The 16,065-nt window shown below is 42.2% G+C and overlaps 1 protein-coding gene across 1 annotated transcript in view; it reads right to left on the minus strand.

Moving 5' to 3' along the window:
- LOC118566545 (thyrotropin-releasing hormone-degrading ectoenzyme-like) overlaps positions 1-16,065 on the minus strand; it is a 111,319-nt gene that overhangs the window by 43,129 nt on the left and 52,125 nt on the right. Inside the window, exon 4 of the mRNA XM_036148814.1 lies at positions 6,474-6,600. Coding sequence (XP_036004707.1) covers positions 6,474-6,600 — 127 coding nt within the window. The remainder of the gene's footprint in view (positions 1-6,473; positions 6,601-16,065) is intronic.

The following is a 16,065-nucleotide window of genomic DNA, read 5'->3' on the forward strand; positions in this document are numbered from 1 at the left end:
ACAGGTCGCCAGTCCATCACAGGGCGACAGAAACACACAGGACAAACAACCAATGGGCAATTAAGGGAGACCCATTAACCTAACAATCATGGGAGAAAGCTGAGTACCCTTTAACACCAAGGCATGCACAGGGAGAAGATGCAGACTTCACGCAGAAAGACCCCAGGCCAGGATTCACACCCTGGACCTTCTTGGCAGCACAGCTACCAGCTGTTGACAAGATGGCATCTAGCTAATATTACCGCTAAAAAGTCTTCCTGTACAGAATTTATCATTCTTAGTCTTCAACATATCAGCGCGTTTATGACCCAAAATATCAACAGAAGAAGACCTGCAGTCTGAATTCCTCTGAATAAGTTTCAAAGTAATTTGAAATAATTTCATTGAGCTATTTTTTTTAAATTAGCATCCAGATCATTAATTATTAGTCAACTATAAACAGTTATTAATGTGTTAAACCTTTAGATCTAAACATGTTTTATCTAACAGAACAACTGAAAGTCTGAAGCCTTCAATGGAAGCTATGAGCTTACTTTTCTACAACAATATTATGGCACATTCTCTACTTTTCTCATCAAAAGAATGCAGTAGGAAAAAAATTAAATCTATTTCTCTTACTCGTTGTGTCACACAACAGCTCTACATTCCCATAGCAAACTTCTGATTGGCTGATTGGCCATTTGACGACTCCCGTCCCAGCTCAGTTTTACCCGCAATTGAAATTGTTTTACAGAGTGAACAACAAGCGTGAAAAACAAGGCTGATTGACTCTTGTCTAGCCTGGTTGTTCTTCAAATTTTTGTGTAATTTATTTTATTTTTTTGCTTATCCTGAGACCTCCAGTGTGCTCAGCATCACTCAGTAACGTTGGTGCAGTGTTTCTTTTTTGTGTCCTCTTTTGTTCCAGAGTGATTTAAATCACGAATCATCTCAACACACAACAAACCAAACCAGAACCAACAGCCTTTGCAGTCTGAGTGACATTTCCAGCAGTAAAATCCTGGACTTTGGGAACCACACAGATGAAAGTCAGAGTCGGTTACATGGCGGAGCCAAAAGCCCGATTGCAGACCACAGAGAAAGTACTCTTCTACTTTTCTATCTCTGCTGTTCTAATGTTGGACACCAATGGATCCTTATTTTTTTCCTTTTAATCCCAGACTCACCTCTTCAAATTAATAAGAACAACTTTGCAGGATTCTAGTGAATCCCTTTTAAACTCCTGAGAGCCATAAAGCTTTTATAAAAAGATAAAATCATGATGTGTTTAAGCTCCGCCTCTAAACCCTGTGAAAGACGGCTGTTTATTTATTCTAGTTGGCTAGCAAGATGAGGGTTTAATGTTTCCAAAACATTTTTTGCACACAAGCTTATTGTTTTACAGATATTTACCATTGATGAGGAGATTTAAAAGACCCTACACAAAACTCACATCTACTGGCTCAAACCGCCCGTGTCTGGTATCATGTGAAACTAGAGAGACCAAACTTTTGAGTTTTGTAAAGCTCGTCTTTATATCACATTCAGTGACGTCATTTTTGTGCATAATTGAGCTCATGATTTAGCTTTACAAATTGCTTTGTGCATTATTGATATGATATGAAGCAGTGCACAATGCTACATTTTTTACCAGATTTCCTTTTATGAGCTGAAAAAAACCCACATTTGGCTGATTTGTGCTAAAATTGCAGCTCCGCCTGGCTCGCTGCCCACTAAAAACCTTGCTGGAAAAAATATGCTTCACTATCCTTGCAGTAAATTTGGACTGAATCAGTTGAAGATGTGGTTCTATAAATGATGCTTATCGTAGGTTTTCATGGTATTTTGTAAAGTTTATTTAGTAGAACATTTGATCGAGCTCTTTCTTTAATCATCAATTAATCAGACATTGCCATAATGGTTCCACTGGAATAATATTCGTTTATTTCTCACTGTTAAACAGGTAACAAAGGGTTGTGTATATATTCTGTTACTACGGAGCTGTAATTGGTTTATATCAGGCATGTAATTTTATGATATAATTGCTCCTAGAGCCTAATAGGTTTCAGCTTAGCTAAGTTATTTTCCCTGCAAAAATTGTCTGGAAAATAAGTTTTACTATATTTGTTTTATCTTGTTTAAGTATCTTATTACTTAATTAAATACTTAAGAAATAGACCTCAGTGTCAATTAATTCTAAACATGGTCCTTAATAACATGTTATTTAATCAAATAAATCTGAGACATGCAGAAGCTCGTTGGTGCTTAAAATTTGAGAGAAAGAATTCCCACTTTCTGGTTATTATTAATGAAATAAATTATTTCTTATTTATGTGCAAGGACGTAGATGAACATCTCTCTTCAACTGCTAGTCACCAACTGATATTATCAACCGTGCTTTTTAAAGAATGACCCCCGTTTCCTCTGATTATCATAGACAGTTGCTCTGAAACATAAAAAGTGCATCACTGCGAGCAAAATATTGGGCTGAAAAGACTCTTAACTCTCATTGTAGATTTATATCCTGTGCAGCCCTTTTATATCTATTAAAATTCATGGCCTCTATTTTCTTAACTTCCACTTCACTGAAGGCCTCGTTTGAACAAAGCCGACACTGAACTGAATGTTTTTCTTTTGGAGTTTAAATGTTTAATGTGACTGGTACCTCAGGAGTCCTAACACCGCAGGCTTTAAGAGATAATTCTGATGAAATGGACGACCACAAGCAACACAGAAATGAGAAAAGAAAAAACCTTCAGCCCAGTTAAGTTTTAACAACAGCAGGAGCGGAGCCACGGGGTGGCCAGCCGGGGCCACAGCCCACTTAACCTGGACGGACTTTACAATGTTGCATCCAGAAATTTAATTTACAGCTTTAAAGTACATATAGAACAAACTGCGCTAAAAAATAAAAGTGATTACACTTGGGCACATAAGAAGAAGAAAAAACTATATTAAAAACAATCAGGGGTTTAAATACTCGTAAATTAAACTGAATATGCTGTTGATAATACTATTGTAATCAGTGTTATAGTTCTGCTTCCTTTCAGTATGAAAAAAAGCAGATCATGTTTTGGTTTGAATATTTCAGTAGCTAGATTAAAACTGTTGTACAGTTACTAAAACTTATACTGTCAGCATCTCATAGGTACAACCCTAACCGTAGGAAACTAAACATCGATTGTGACATCATCAGGGGAGGCAGATCATCCTCTATTACCATCTAACATAGAAAGTACTCCTGGATCAATGTGAGCTTCTGTGCTTTCTGTGTCTCTGCTCTGTCTTCTCTAAGCCCCAGTGGGTGGAGGCAGATGAGCGTTCACACTGAGCCTGGTTCTGGTTCTGCTGGAGGTTCTCCTCCCTGTTAAAGGGGAGTTTTCCTCTCCACTGTCGCTTCATGCATGCTCAGTATGAGGGATTGCTGCAAAGCCATCAACAATGCAGACGACTGTCCACTGTGGCTCTACGCTCTTTCAGGAGGAGTGAATGCTGCTTGGAGAGACTTGATGCAACCTGCTGGGTTTCCTTAGAGAGGAAACTTTCTCACCAACCTGGAAGATCTGATTGAGTCCGACTTTGCAAAGAACCTTGAGATGACATGTTTCATGAATTGGCGCTATATAAATAAAATTTAATTAAATTAAACCAAATTTGGCCAGAGACCAGAGAACGTGTTCCTGTGTATGATAGTCACGCCTCTGAATGTGAAATCAAAGCAACCCAAATATGAACCATGTGACCATTTTGTCCTGTGCAGTGGAGGGAAAACAATGACATCATTATTATTTTATTTATTATTCCCTATAATAAAAAAAACAAAAGGTAACATTATAAAAAAATAAAACAATGTGAAAGTGTGTGGCTGAAACCTTTACAGGCTTGTGTAAAGAGCCGCACACCCTTTTAATCAATTTTTCTTTTACAGCTCACGTTGAGAAGCAAAATCTGACCTATTCACATTTAAAACAAATATCACAGTTACCCAAATATCATGTTATATGTCCCATTCGACCACAAAATCACAAATTAAACCACTTATAATAATCATATATTCATGATTATCAAAAATTTTAAGTTCAATTTAGTTTTAGTGCTAAACAAAATACTGTGTTTCTTCAACAAATTGGCTATTTGTGTGTTACCATCCTAAATGTTTATTTTAACATTTTAATTTTTTTTTGCTGTTTAATATTGACGACAATTTCATAATTTTGCTCCATGATATCTAAACGAAAATTGAACTCGAGATTTTTTACATAGAGGAAGACGACAATTCTTGTCTGGTTCCATTAGAATTAATTTGACATTTTTTAACAAAATAATTAGTGAAGCTATGTGGAGATTTGCCAAACAAATCTTATTTACAAAAGTACATGACTGATGAATGTAAATATCGTAAAGATTTAACAAAAGTAGTTTTTTTAAAAAAAAAAGTGGTGCACTTCAGAGAGAACTTCACTCAGGACAGTCCAGAAAAAAACTATTTAAATGATCACAAACTGCCTCTGGGTTACAGAAAGCTGTCGACACCATGAATTAACACCGTTTTTATTACAGTAAATTACGGGTTATCCTCAATAAAAAGGGATACGTTTAAAAAGTACATTGACTTCTCCAAATCAATTCTCAAAGTGAAATTTATGAACAGAATTATTCCACAGATTGACTGATTTATTTCTCTTAATTTTGCTGGTTATGACCTACAGGTAATGGGATTAGTGAAACGACCTGCCGTTAAACGGCTCATCTACAGCATGTTAAATTTATGCCGACGATGGAATCATAAACACTGTCTGCATGCATAGATAATGTCCAGGCAGGACGGCAACATTCAACAAGCTTTAAAAAAGGGCAAGTTTGTTAAGAAACGTCACGATTTAAATTCAGCTTCACCGTGAAAAAATGCAAACCACTAAACACACAACTCAAATTTAACCACTTTCTGAAGAACATTTAAAAAAATTATAAAATGACAGTGAAACAGATCAGAAACCCTTAATAAAACTGAGCAGCGTCACTATTTACGAACACTGGGGTCTTTCCTCTATTGCAGCTCCTTCAGTAACCAAATATACAATCAAGGTTTTAAAATTACACAACACAACATATGAAGGCATGAAAGCTTCACTGATCCTTAGTTTTCAAAACAAATCCTAAATGCTTCATTAAAGCCACACCAGAACTGCTACAAGTATCATTCGACCATAAGTGGATCCCCGTGGTCTTAAACAGGTGTGAAAAACTTTCCTGCTAAGGTCCCTTTAAGAAAAAGCCAGCAGGAGAGTTTAATTCTCCTGATTATTAAAAAAAACGTCTGACTTGTAAATTATGAGCCGGACATGAAAGGATGCGTCAGCATGTTTGCTCTAATCACAAATTTCTGTGTTCAACCCATGATGCTGCCGAACTTAAACGCTGCCGAACTTAGTTTCTTAGTTTCTAAATGCACGCTTGCACAATCATTCTGCACATAGAAATGGTTTTAAACTATTCACTTGTACACTGTGATCGCACACTGCCTCTTTCTCCTGCATTGTTTACATTGCAATTGTTTACTTTTAATCACTGTTGCACTTTATACTGTAATTTACCAGCTGTATGCAACGAAATTTCATTCTGGTCGCACTCTGTGCATGCAAAATGACAAATAAAGTTGTCTAAGTCTAAGTCTAAGTGAAGTAGGGATAATTTTCCTCAAGCTAAATCTCATGAGGGCCCAGAAAACACAATGCTGCCACCTTCGTACATCACAGCTGGCTCTATTTTCCTTAATGTATCGATGGTCATTCCGGACAAACGCTTTCCTTTTAGCTTCATCAAACCACAGGACGTGTCCCAAAAAATAAAGGTCTCTGAGTGGCTTTTTAAGCTTCAACGTTGCTTTTGGAGTGATGGCTTCTTCCTCTCTGATTGGCCTCTCAGATCATGTGACTTCTTTCACTGTGGATGAGGACAATCAGCAACGAGGGACTTCCAAGCAATGCTTTTGAGGCGCTGCATTGTAAATCATCCAGATGTAATTTTATTTACTTTCAGATGTCATGAAGTAACCCATGACAAGCTAGCAAAGACCTCCCACCATCACTGGTGCATTCCTAAACTGTTTAACAACGTACTAGCCCTAGTCTCATCTTCTGAATCTGAAGAAAGCAACAATTGCTTAACTTGTACGTTTGAAGCCAAACTGAGCTGGACCAGAAGGCAAAGGTTCCCCTCCCAGAGCGGATCAGAACACACAGACCTCTGATATCTGGACCATGAGCCGAACCCGGAGTACAAAGAGTTTCTGACATCGTCTAAAAGACGCCACCCAGACAGGAACGGGAGCAAAACTTCAGAGGAGCAGAGAGTTTCTTTCTGCCGTTGCTTCATCGTCAGGCAGACAGAGAGCAACAAAACGAGATGAACAGAACCTGGACACACAACACAAGCCAAACAGCCCCTCCCACAGGGGTGCAGAAGGGGGGGGGGACACACGTCTGCGGCCTTACCTAGCTTTGGCAGGGAGTACTGCACTTTGAAGTAGTCCTCATAAAATCCCAGCAGCCTCTTGGTGATGTGGAGAGCGTAGTCCCCCGCGCCGCTCGCAATGGCGTCCGGCCGGGCGTACAGGCGGATCTGAGGACAAAGACACGGAGACAGGAGTGGAGTCAGGCCCGTTTTAACGGAGACGGATCTAAAAGCAGATACACGGTGAGGAAATTGGAATTAGTGCGTCCTCATTTCCACGGAGAACGAAGCACAGCCGTTGTTTTCTGAATCTACGCGGAGAGGAAATTAAACTTGGCTGAGCGTGGTGGCGGCAGAAAGAGCTGGAGTACGGGTCGGCCGGAGGGACAGACGGGAGCGTTTCAGGGACGTTTGGGGGGGGGGGGGTGGGGCCGGCTTCACGTTCAGCTGTCCGGGAAACAAATGACAAACTGCAGCAGGAAGAAAAGTGGATTTACAGCAGCAGGGAGACGGGAAATCGCAGCGGCAAGTTTGAAAGCGTCTGGGATCAAATCAGCTGAAAGCGGCCTGCCCCGATCTTTGGTGTCCAGCTTTAAAAACACAAACACCGAGCAGCTGATCTGCTCAGGGCTTCGATGGATAACCAATACTGTCGGGTCACGTGAGGCTCGGCTGTAAAGCGGTCCGACCGTTGACCCGGTTTCTGAAAAGCCTCTGGGTGACAGACAGACAGAATCATTATTCCCGTTTCATTTCCCCAACCCTTTTATTTCTGTGTCCACTGCGGATTCTTTTCTTTAAAGTATGGAAGTGGATCGGGATTATAAGAGGAACCGGGTCGATGTCGATAGAGAAATGTTTTCCTGAACAGTTTAGCCACGAACCTCCAATGTTAGCTTTCCTTTTGGAAAAGGACAATGGTTTTGTTTCTGTTGGAGCCAGATTTATTCTCCTCAGAGGAAAGGAAAATCCAAACCAAGCGGATTTAAAAACAAAATTATAAAGAATCTCTAAACTAAAAGTCTTCCAGGTCAGGCGAGCACATCTGAATAAACTCTTTGTTGCTCTTCTGGGGTCTGGGAAATCGTCAGCTCATGGAAAATAAGACCTTGGCTTTAATTTCCGGTTTCACAAATCAGATCTGAAAAGTGCGGCATGCATTTGTCTCCAGCCCCCATGAACCTGTGCAGCGCCACCTCTCTGGGGTGCGTCTCCACCTGCGTCCCACATCTGCTGAACTTCTTTACCTACTTCAATGCAAAAAAAGCCCCTGCTCAGTCAGCTTTCAGTTCATCGGCCTTCTCTGTTGGGTCCAGGTGTGGACTTTGACTAGGCCACTCAAACACCTGAAATGTTTTGTTCTGGCCGTATGTTTAGGGTGGTTGTCCTGCTGGTTGGTACTTCAGATGTTTTCATAGGAACAGAATACGGCAACAGCCTGGAAGCTCACAGCCGTTCCTTCTGTATTGAGAAACCGAGGTAAGTCTGAGAAAGATCCTTTAACGGCCAAACTGAGACACCCTTTTTGCCCAAATCATAGAATCAGCTGGTTCACTGAGGTGGGCAGCAGAACAAAGAGCCACTGGAAACGAAGGATCAACGTTTGGTATACAGAGATCAGAGCAAACGCGACGGCTGCAAGGTGTCTCACAGGCAAAACTTAATCATCTTTCAAACATGATTTTTTTTTTTTATTTCATTAAATCAGTTCAGTTTAGTGCCTGCATCTCCGTCCCGATGAGCCTCTTGTGTATCGCTGCAAATGGGCCATTCAGAGCAGCCATGCCGCTCTCCAAGAGTCCGATTATTCACTCTCTCACGCACCAAAGGCGTGTTTCGGCATATTTATTAGCATCCGTCTGCAGACGAGCCAGACAGCTTCCGGTCCGCACCCTGCACACACGGATGGGAGCAGATAAAAACAGAAATTAAATTAAAAGGCCGGTCTAGACTTTCTGAAAACGAGTGGAGGAGATGGATCAAACCCTGACACAAAAAAAGCCATTTTACTGGATTTATGATGCCCAGAAATATCGATTCAGCACTTTTATGACCACTTTCCTAGTGCCTATGTGTGAGGAGGTGCTTTTAAGGGTCACAGAACTTGATGTAACGAATGAAGAATGGGTTTTTATTCCTCGTCTTGTCTTCGGTCAAGTTATTTTAGATGGCAAGAATCTTAAACATGTCCTGATCATACATACCAGCTCTCATAATTACATTTAGTTTTGCCTTTACTTCAAACATAGGTTCACTGTTTCTAAGACTGACTCCTTTAGTGAGAAATGTGCTGCTGACATTTGTTTAGCTGACTGAGGAACAGCAACAAGCCCAAGTGAAAGGATATTGAAAGCACAGTTGACTGAATATACAGCTATATTACAATCCAAATGTTTTGCTGTCAGTCTGATTCTAATTTAAATAGAGATTAGACAATCAAATTTACCCCATACATAGCATACACGTTTATATGCAATTAGTGAAACTAAGCGTAGCATATATGGGCAGATGGCAGCAAATTGCTTCCAGTGTATGCGCGCAGTATGTATAAACTTGTATTCGTGGGATATTGGCAGCGTCTGGATGGAGACTGTAGGTGGTTTGAGGCTAATTCAAGACAATAGTCCACAGGGGTTAATGGGTTGTGGTTTAAAACAGGTGATTAATAATCTGATAATGATGAAATAAGGAAGTCAAGTCTTACGCCAGAGCAGAAACAACAAATAAATTTTACAAAGTTCTATTTAAAGCTAGAGTTTCCTGTTCAGAAACACTTCCTGTTATAATGGGTAAAATCGTCTTTCCATCCTGTCTGAACTCGTTACAGTATGTATTCAGAAAAAGGAGGTTAAAAAAATCCATCTCTGTGGGAGCTGCTGACCTGTAAAAACTCTGACCAATCCCTGCTGTTTGGTCCAAATGGCAGGGATTGGTCAGAGTTCTAGTTCTGTGCTCACCCCCCTCTGTCTGTCACGTTTTGGGGGTATCACCATTTCTATTGGCTGTTCCACATGACAATCATTCTGATGTTGTTCCGTAACACCAGTCACGTTCCTTGTTATTTTCAGATTGCTGGCTGCGCATGAGCACTTCTAGTGTTTATGTTTCCGGTTAGCTTAGCCGTTAGCTTAGCCGTTAGCTTAGTGTTTAGCTTTGGTGTTAGCCGTCCATTGTAGCTCCGCTGCCCTCACTGTAGACTTTGAACATGGCTGAGAGTCACAAGAAGCAAACTGCGCACAAGTTTATGAGAAGAAGAGGAAGGTCTCAGTAGAAAGAAATAAGACCAGAGTGGATTTGGGAGATTTTTTTCATGCGATCCCCCTTAGAAGAGGAACAACAGGTAAAGAGGGCTTGGTAAAAAAAAATAAAAAAAGTCACTGACTCTACGTACCTTTAAGCTATTAGGAAAGTTAAATCACCAAATTAAGCCATTTTTTAGGATACTTTGCGTCAGAAAAATCCTAGACTTTGCTGAACCACTTCCAGGCTACAATTGTAATTCCATCTGGCCTTTGACTAGACCCTTCTAACACATGATCATGTTTTGATCTAAACCACAGAACCCGGAGCTGAGCGTAAAACAACTTTAATCGTGAGGTTTTGCTCTCGAGACAGAGATGCATAAAAACACATTAAACTGGCCCAGCAGGAAAAAGTTGGTTATGTTATAGAGTTTGCGTTGAGAACCAGATGAACGGTATTTTCCACATTTTGTCACGCTGGGATTGTACAGAACAGACCGACACAAAGTCGAGCATAACCGTGAACCGGAACGAGGACGGAAAATGTTTTAACAAGTTCACAAATGAAACCTGAGAGACGGGTTGTGCTTTTGTAATTAGCCCACCTGATTCAACACTTCTCAGAACCAGCTGCAGGTATTTGGGGCACTTCTCTACCGGACTGATACCGTTGCCCATCCTTTTCAAAACAGCTCAGATTCCGTCAGATAGAATGGAGAGCATCTGTGAACAAGTCTGGCTCAGCTGGATTTAGATCTGGATCTTTGACTAGGCCATTCTAACACATTATGTTGAGCCATTTCTCTGGCTGTATGTTATGGATGGTCGTCCTGCTGGAAGGGGAGCTTCCACCCAAGTCTCAGGTCTTCAGCCTCCAACAGGTTTTCCTCCAGGGTTTTCCAGGATTTAGCTCCATCCAGCTTCTCATCTACTTTGACCAGCTTCTTTGTTCCTGAAGAATAAGCGCATCCCCACAGCATGATGCTGCCACCACCATGTTCTACTGTGGGTGTATTCCTTGTGCAGTGTTGAAGCAAGATGTTCGGTTGTAGAGGAAGTTCATCCACATGTTTGGTGCATCTCCTACATGTCTCCTTATGGCTTTATTTTTCTTCTTGTCACTCTTCCATGACGTTCTTCAGAGAATAGCTGCGTTTTTTATTGTTTAGTGTTTTAATTTAGTGCTAACAGGTCTATGTTGTATGAGAACTCTTTTCTCGATGAGACCATCTGTAGATGTTTTGTTACATTCAATTAAAAACAGGTGAACTTCGAGACAATTACATTGTGTCTTATTTAGAGGCTGCGTACACCAAATTTCCAGGATGATGGGTGTTGCTGTTATGCATACATTAGATATTTCCTTCCACCTAACTTTCCTCAACTTTGTGGTTTGTGGCTGTAACATGACATAAAACATGAAAATTAAGAACATGGAACCAAAACGCTGCTTTGTACTGCATTTTACTCAATCACATATTTGCAGAATATTTCATATTTTATTAAAAATAAATAAAAGCGGTCCAGAATAACCATGAACCTGAGGGTTGCAACTGATCCAGAATCCCGGGCCGGCTCCTCCTCTCCGCTCTGCCTCTCCCAGCTGGGTTGATTTACCAATAAAAATTCAGCTCCTGTCTCCGTGTCGCCCCGTCCTCCTCCTCCCGGCAGAACTCATCTCGCTGCGCTGCAGCTAGCAGACTGAATATTGGCTCAGAGTGTGAGGATGGGGGGGTTATTGAAAGCGCTGCTTCTTTGGGCCGGCTGCCAGGGAGCTGCTGAATTGAATGCGGCCTCCTGAGGATTCCTTAAACGCCGGCGGTCATGTTCTCCCTGGTGAGAGGCCCGGATGCGGCGCATTTTTCAGCGGGCCCAGGCGGTGCTTGGGGGGAGGGGGTACTTCAAAGTTACAGTATATTCACGGTTCTCTCCAGGCTAAAATATGCTGGGACTGAAGCTACGGCACGGTGGCCCAGCAGGAAGCGCTCCACAGACTCAGCCGGCTCGGAGGTTCTCTGTGTTCTCCGGTTATTTCCCCCCAGAGACGTGAAAACGCGCCGGTTTGCTGGAGGAGAAACTTTAAATTGCCTCCAGGTGAGAGTGATGGACGGGTTGTCGGTCACATCTCTCAGCTCTGTGACCGACGGTCCTCTGGACACCCGGAAACATTCATCCCAGCCCCCCCGAGGATAAACGGGTGGTTAACAGCTGTCATATTCGCTGCGATCGTCCCAGAAAGAAAATAGATAATTATTGTTTCAGAAACCTTCTTTTGTGAAAGAATAACGCCAACGACTGAGTTACATTCTCGAAAGACCTGCAGCTTGATCCAAGCTGCTTCCGGGCCAGAAGGGATTTACAGCCAAGGTAAAAAAAATTAAAAAAATTTGAGTAGAAAGCAGAATTCATATCATTCCAAAAAAAGGTAAAAAACAGAACAACTGGACTTGTTTTCCGTAGTTGAAGACGTTTCGCTTCCTCTCCAGGAAGCTTTCTCAATTCAAAAAGTCTGGAGTAATGTGGAGTAACAAGCTTTATACAATTGGCAAACAAAGGCCTTGTAATGGCTTAGATAACATGCAAATTCAACAGAAACAGGTCCACCCCTTAGTAATTCCCAAGAAAAAAAAAAAAAAAAACTATGACCTGGATGACTGAGAATCTTCACCAGCAGAATTCACATCAGAAAATAATGGAAATGATGCAGCCTCTACCAGGTGCTGAAATCACCTGAGCGTAGAAAAACACACAGCAGATTCCACCCAGCCATTAAAAGCCTGCAGAACCTCAGAAGCGGTTCTGTCCAACGTTTTCAGGCTCTAGCGCCGTTGTGGATGAATTTAGTTCATTCAGGTTTGCAAACATTTATTGCTGCACGGCTCCCTAATCAGGGGAGTCCAGACTTTGACTAGGCCACTGCGCCTGTCCTTTTCCAGTCATTTCACCGTCGATTAGCTGCTGTCTTTGGATAATTGACCCACTTTGGCCCACCCTTCAGCTGTTGGATCAAGTCAAACGGGTCAGTAGAATATGAGGTTCTATACCTCTATAACAAGCCCAAAGCATGATTCCTCCACCACTGTGCTCCACAGCTGCTACCAGGCATCTGTTCCATCCTGGTGTTAAAACGCGTCTGTACGCTCAGAGCAGCAGGCCGCCAACGCTCCTGCTTCCACAGAGATGCTCGCTCTGATCATGACCACCTAATTCAGGTATTGTCCGGCTGAATGCTGTGGAGGAAGTAGGGATCCACTTTCTACCACAACCGAAAGCAGGAAGGCTCAAAAACAAGAAATTGAACTTCTAAGATAATGTGCAAACAAGATGAAAAACACAGATGAAAAAATGTCAACGAAAGCTCTTATTTCCTTTCATAAGTCTCGGTTCTGATTTTTTTTAAAACTACCTGCACAATAATAACTTCCCCTCAACAGCGGAGAAATAAAAGCTTTCCCTCCTGAATATCAAACAGTTTCTGTGGCATCGCAGAGTCACGGACGAAGCTGAGAAAACTCTAAAATTGCACCTTGAACTTCACCGAATCGATACGGCATCTTTGCAAACTGCGTTCAGTTTGTGAACCATTCCTGTTCCAGCAGCCAGAAACTGGAGAGCGGGCAGAAAACAAGAGCTTTGGGCTTTCACCGCCTTGAAGGAAGGTTTCAGCTGCTCCCTGGGCTCAGGCAGGGATTCAGAATCTGCTCTTAATAATTTATGGCACCAACATCACAGTTAAAGTCAAGATTCACTCCGGAGCCGCCATGAGAACCCTCGCTTGGGGTTTGATTTTAAAAAGCTCTGACAAGTCTGAAGCATCATTCAATTTTCAGCAGGAAAGCAGAAAATTAGCCAGTCAGTCAAGCAGTCAATCAGGAGGGGAGAGAAGGATTCACCGAGACGTTTTCCCCTCCGATCAAACGCCGATTTATTCCATATTTGTGTACAGAGAAGCACCGAGGCCTCCTTTCTTTCTGCTCTCCTCTCTCCTTGTTATCTCGCCACTCATCCGTGACATCCCTCGCGGCGTTCGCCGCTCCGTCTGTTGCCCTTGGATGATGGATGGGCTGATGGACGCTCGGTTGCAACAGTAATTTGATGGATGGTTTAACAACTCGTACCGACGCAGACAGCGCCTCGGCCTGTTCTGGTCCTTGACTCTGAGATCAACGGGCCTCAGACGGCTGCCACTGACCCGTAACCGCTGCGCCACGTATACGTCCAATCACACCGTAGGCTCAGGACACGACAGCGGCCTGACGGGCCGGGACGGGTGGGGAGACGGAGCGAGGATCACAGGCTCAGCCGGTGACAGGAACACAAATCGAGGAAAAACATCTGTGTTGACTTCAGAGGGAGCAGAGACACTGGTTCTGGTTCTGGATCTGACCAACCGGACATTTACTTCATCAAGCTTTCTCTTCACTTCTTTAATACATTCTTGTTCCTCAGTTGACTAAAGTTGATCACTGCAACTTTAGTAGTTTAGGTTTCAGGTTAGAACCTGCAGTGTTTGTGGATTTCCTGCTGAAAACTCACAGAAACAGAACAAAACAAACAAATGCAGAACTGAAGTGGACAGAAATGGTTTAAAAATGACCCCTAACAGAAATATTTGGTGTGGATTAGTAACGAGGCTCCTGGTCGTTACTTTGGGTTTGTCTCCACCGGCTTCTTATATCTACTGAAAGACCCTGAGCTCTGATTGGTAGGATGGCATCTGGCCTGCTGGGCCAGTTTCGGATTCAGGTCTGGACTTTGACTAGGCCATTTTAACACTAGGCTCTAAACCACAGCTGTCTAACTGCGGTCCTCCAGGGCCAGTTCCCTGCAACTATTCCACGTTATTCTGCTTCAGCACACCTGGATCACATAATCAGGTCATTAGCAGGACTCTGTAGAACTTCAGCCAAATGATTTAGATGCGTTGGACTTGGGACAAAGAAGAAGTTGCGGGACACCGGCGCCTAAACGACTGGCGTTTGACGCCCCTGATCTAAACTCTAAATTCCACTTGCAGCTCTGGTTGCACTGTCCATGCTGGTAAACATAGCATCCCCACAGCATTATGCTGCCACCACCATGTTTCACTGTGGCAATGGCAATTTCTGAGCAATATGAAGGCATTTGTTTTCCATATCTCTAAAAGTTTATGTAGACCTGGGTTCCTTGGTCTTCAGGGTGCTGATTGTTCTCTGACGTTCTCCGACAGGTGACGGAACCATTCCTTCAACAACTGCATAACTCCCTCTTTTAAAATATAAATATTAGGTTTTCACAAATCGACATGAAGTTTCCAGCAATCAAAAGGTTTGAAGGGACAGCGTGTAACTAAACTGGCTTTTAATCAGCAACACTCAAGTCTTGCTTTTCTAAATGCATACTTGGGTAAACTCCAGTAACCTCAGATCAAAGCGTTCTCATTACTCAGAACTAGTTGTCCATAAAGACATGCGTGGCGGTGCAGCCACTGGGAGGCGCCGTGTTGTGTCACCATTTCTCATTACAGTAGCTGAAAAGGGACAAACTTGTTACGCGTTTTCTCTGTGTTTAAATGAAGAGGTATGGTCAGTGGAGGAGGCATACAAAACAAGCAAAGACGACCGTAGATCATTCTATTTGCCATTTCTGTTGAAATAGATCATCCATACTCTTTGTCCAGCAAGAGGGAAGAGAAAGAAGCAAATAAAAGAAAAAATAATAACCAAAAAAAAAAAACAGAGTCTATATTGGCGTAGCTATTATTACCAAGTGGAGATAATTCACGAGGGATTGGAGGCTTTTTCGTCTCCCTCTCAGGGAGTATGCGTGTACGCAGAGGGACGCCATGGTGTTTCAGCCGGTTCATGGCGTCTGTAGCGCAGCAGCAAGTTTCTTTACTCCTGTTTATTTAGCTATTAGCTATTAGCACTAGCTTGGTACCAAATACAGGGAAGACATGTTGACAGTCACATTTTTGACACACCAAGGCCTCTGTAGTAGTTATTACACGCTTAACGGCGAGGTTGTTTGTAATTCATGTAACGCACCACTAGACGGTGCACCAGTGTGTACGTAAATTCTACACACTGGAAATTTAACAACATATTTCCTGTTCACAGCGACTGTTAGAAATACACTGAACTCCAGTTGTTTGCATTCTGACTCATCCCAAATTATTAATGAAATCTGCCTTACAGTTGTATCCTGCAGGAATCCTGTAGGAGAGTCTCTCTGTGCTGCTGTGATTAAATTAGAGAGGTTTTCTATATTTGTATTTCTTACTTCCTCCTTAAAGTGAGTCAGATTCATCATTAAGAGGACGTCATGTTTTCCAGGTAAAGCCGGGTCAGCAACAGGTAACCAAACACACATTTTAAAGACAAAGGAAGCTTTGTTTTAAATGCTTTGCTTT

Source organism: Fundulus heteroclitus, chromosome 17 (genome assembly GCF_011125445.2).
Source record: "Fundulus heteroclitus isolate FHET01 chromosome 17, MU-UCD_Fhet_4.1, whole genome shotgun sequence".
Lineage (NCBI taxonomy): Eukaryota > Metazoa > Chordata > Actinopteri > Cyprinodontiformes > Fundulidae > Fundulus > Fundulus heteroclitus.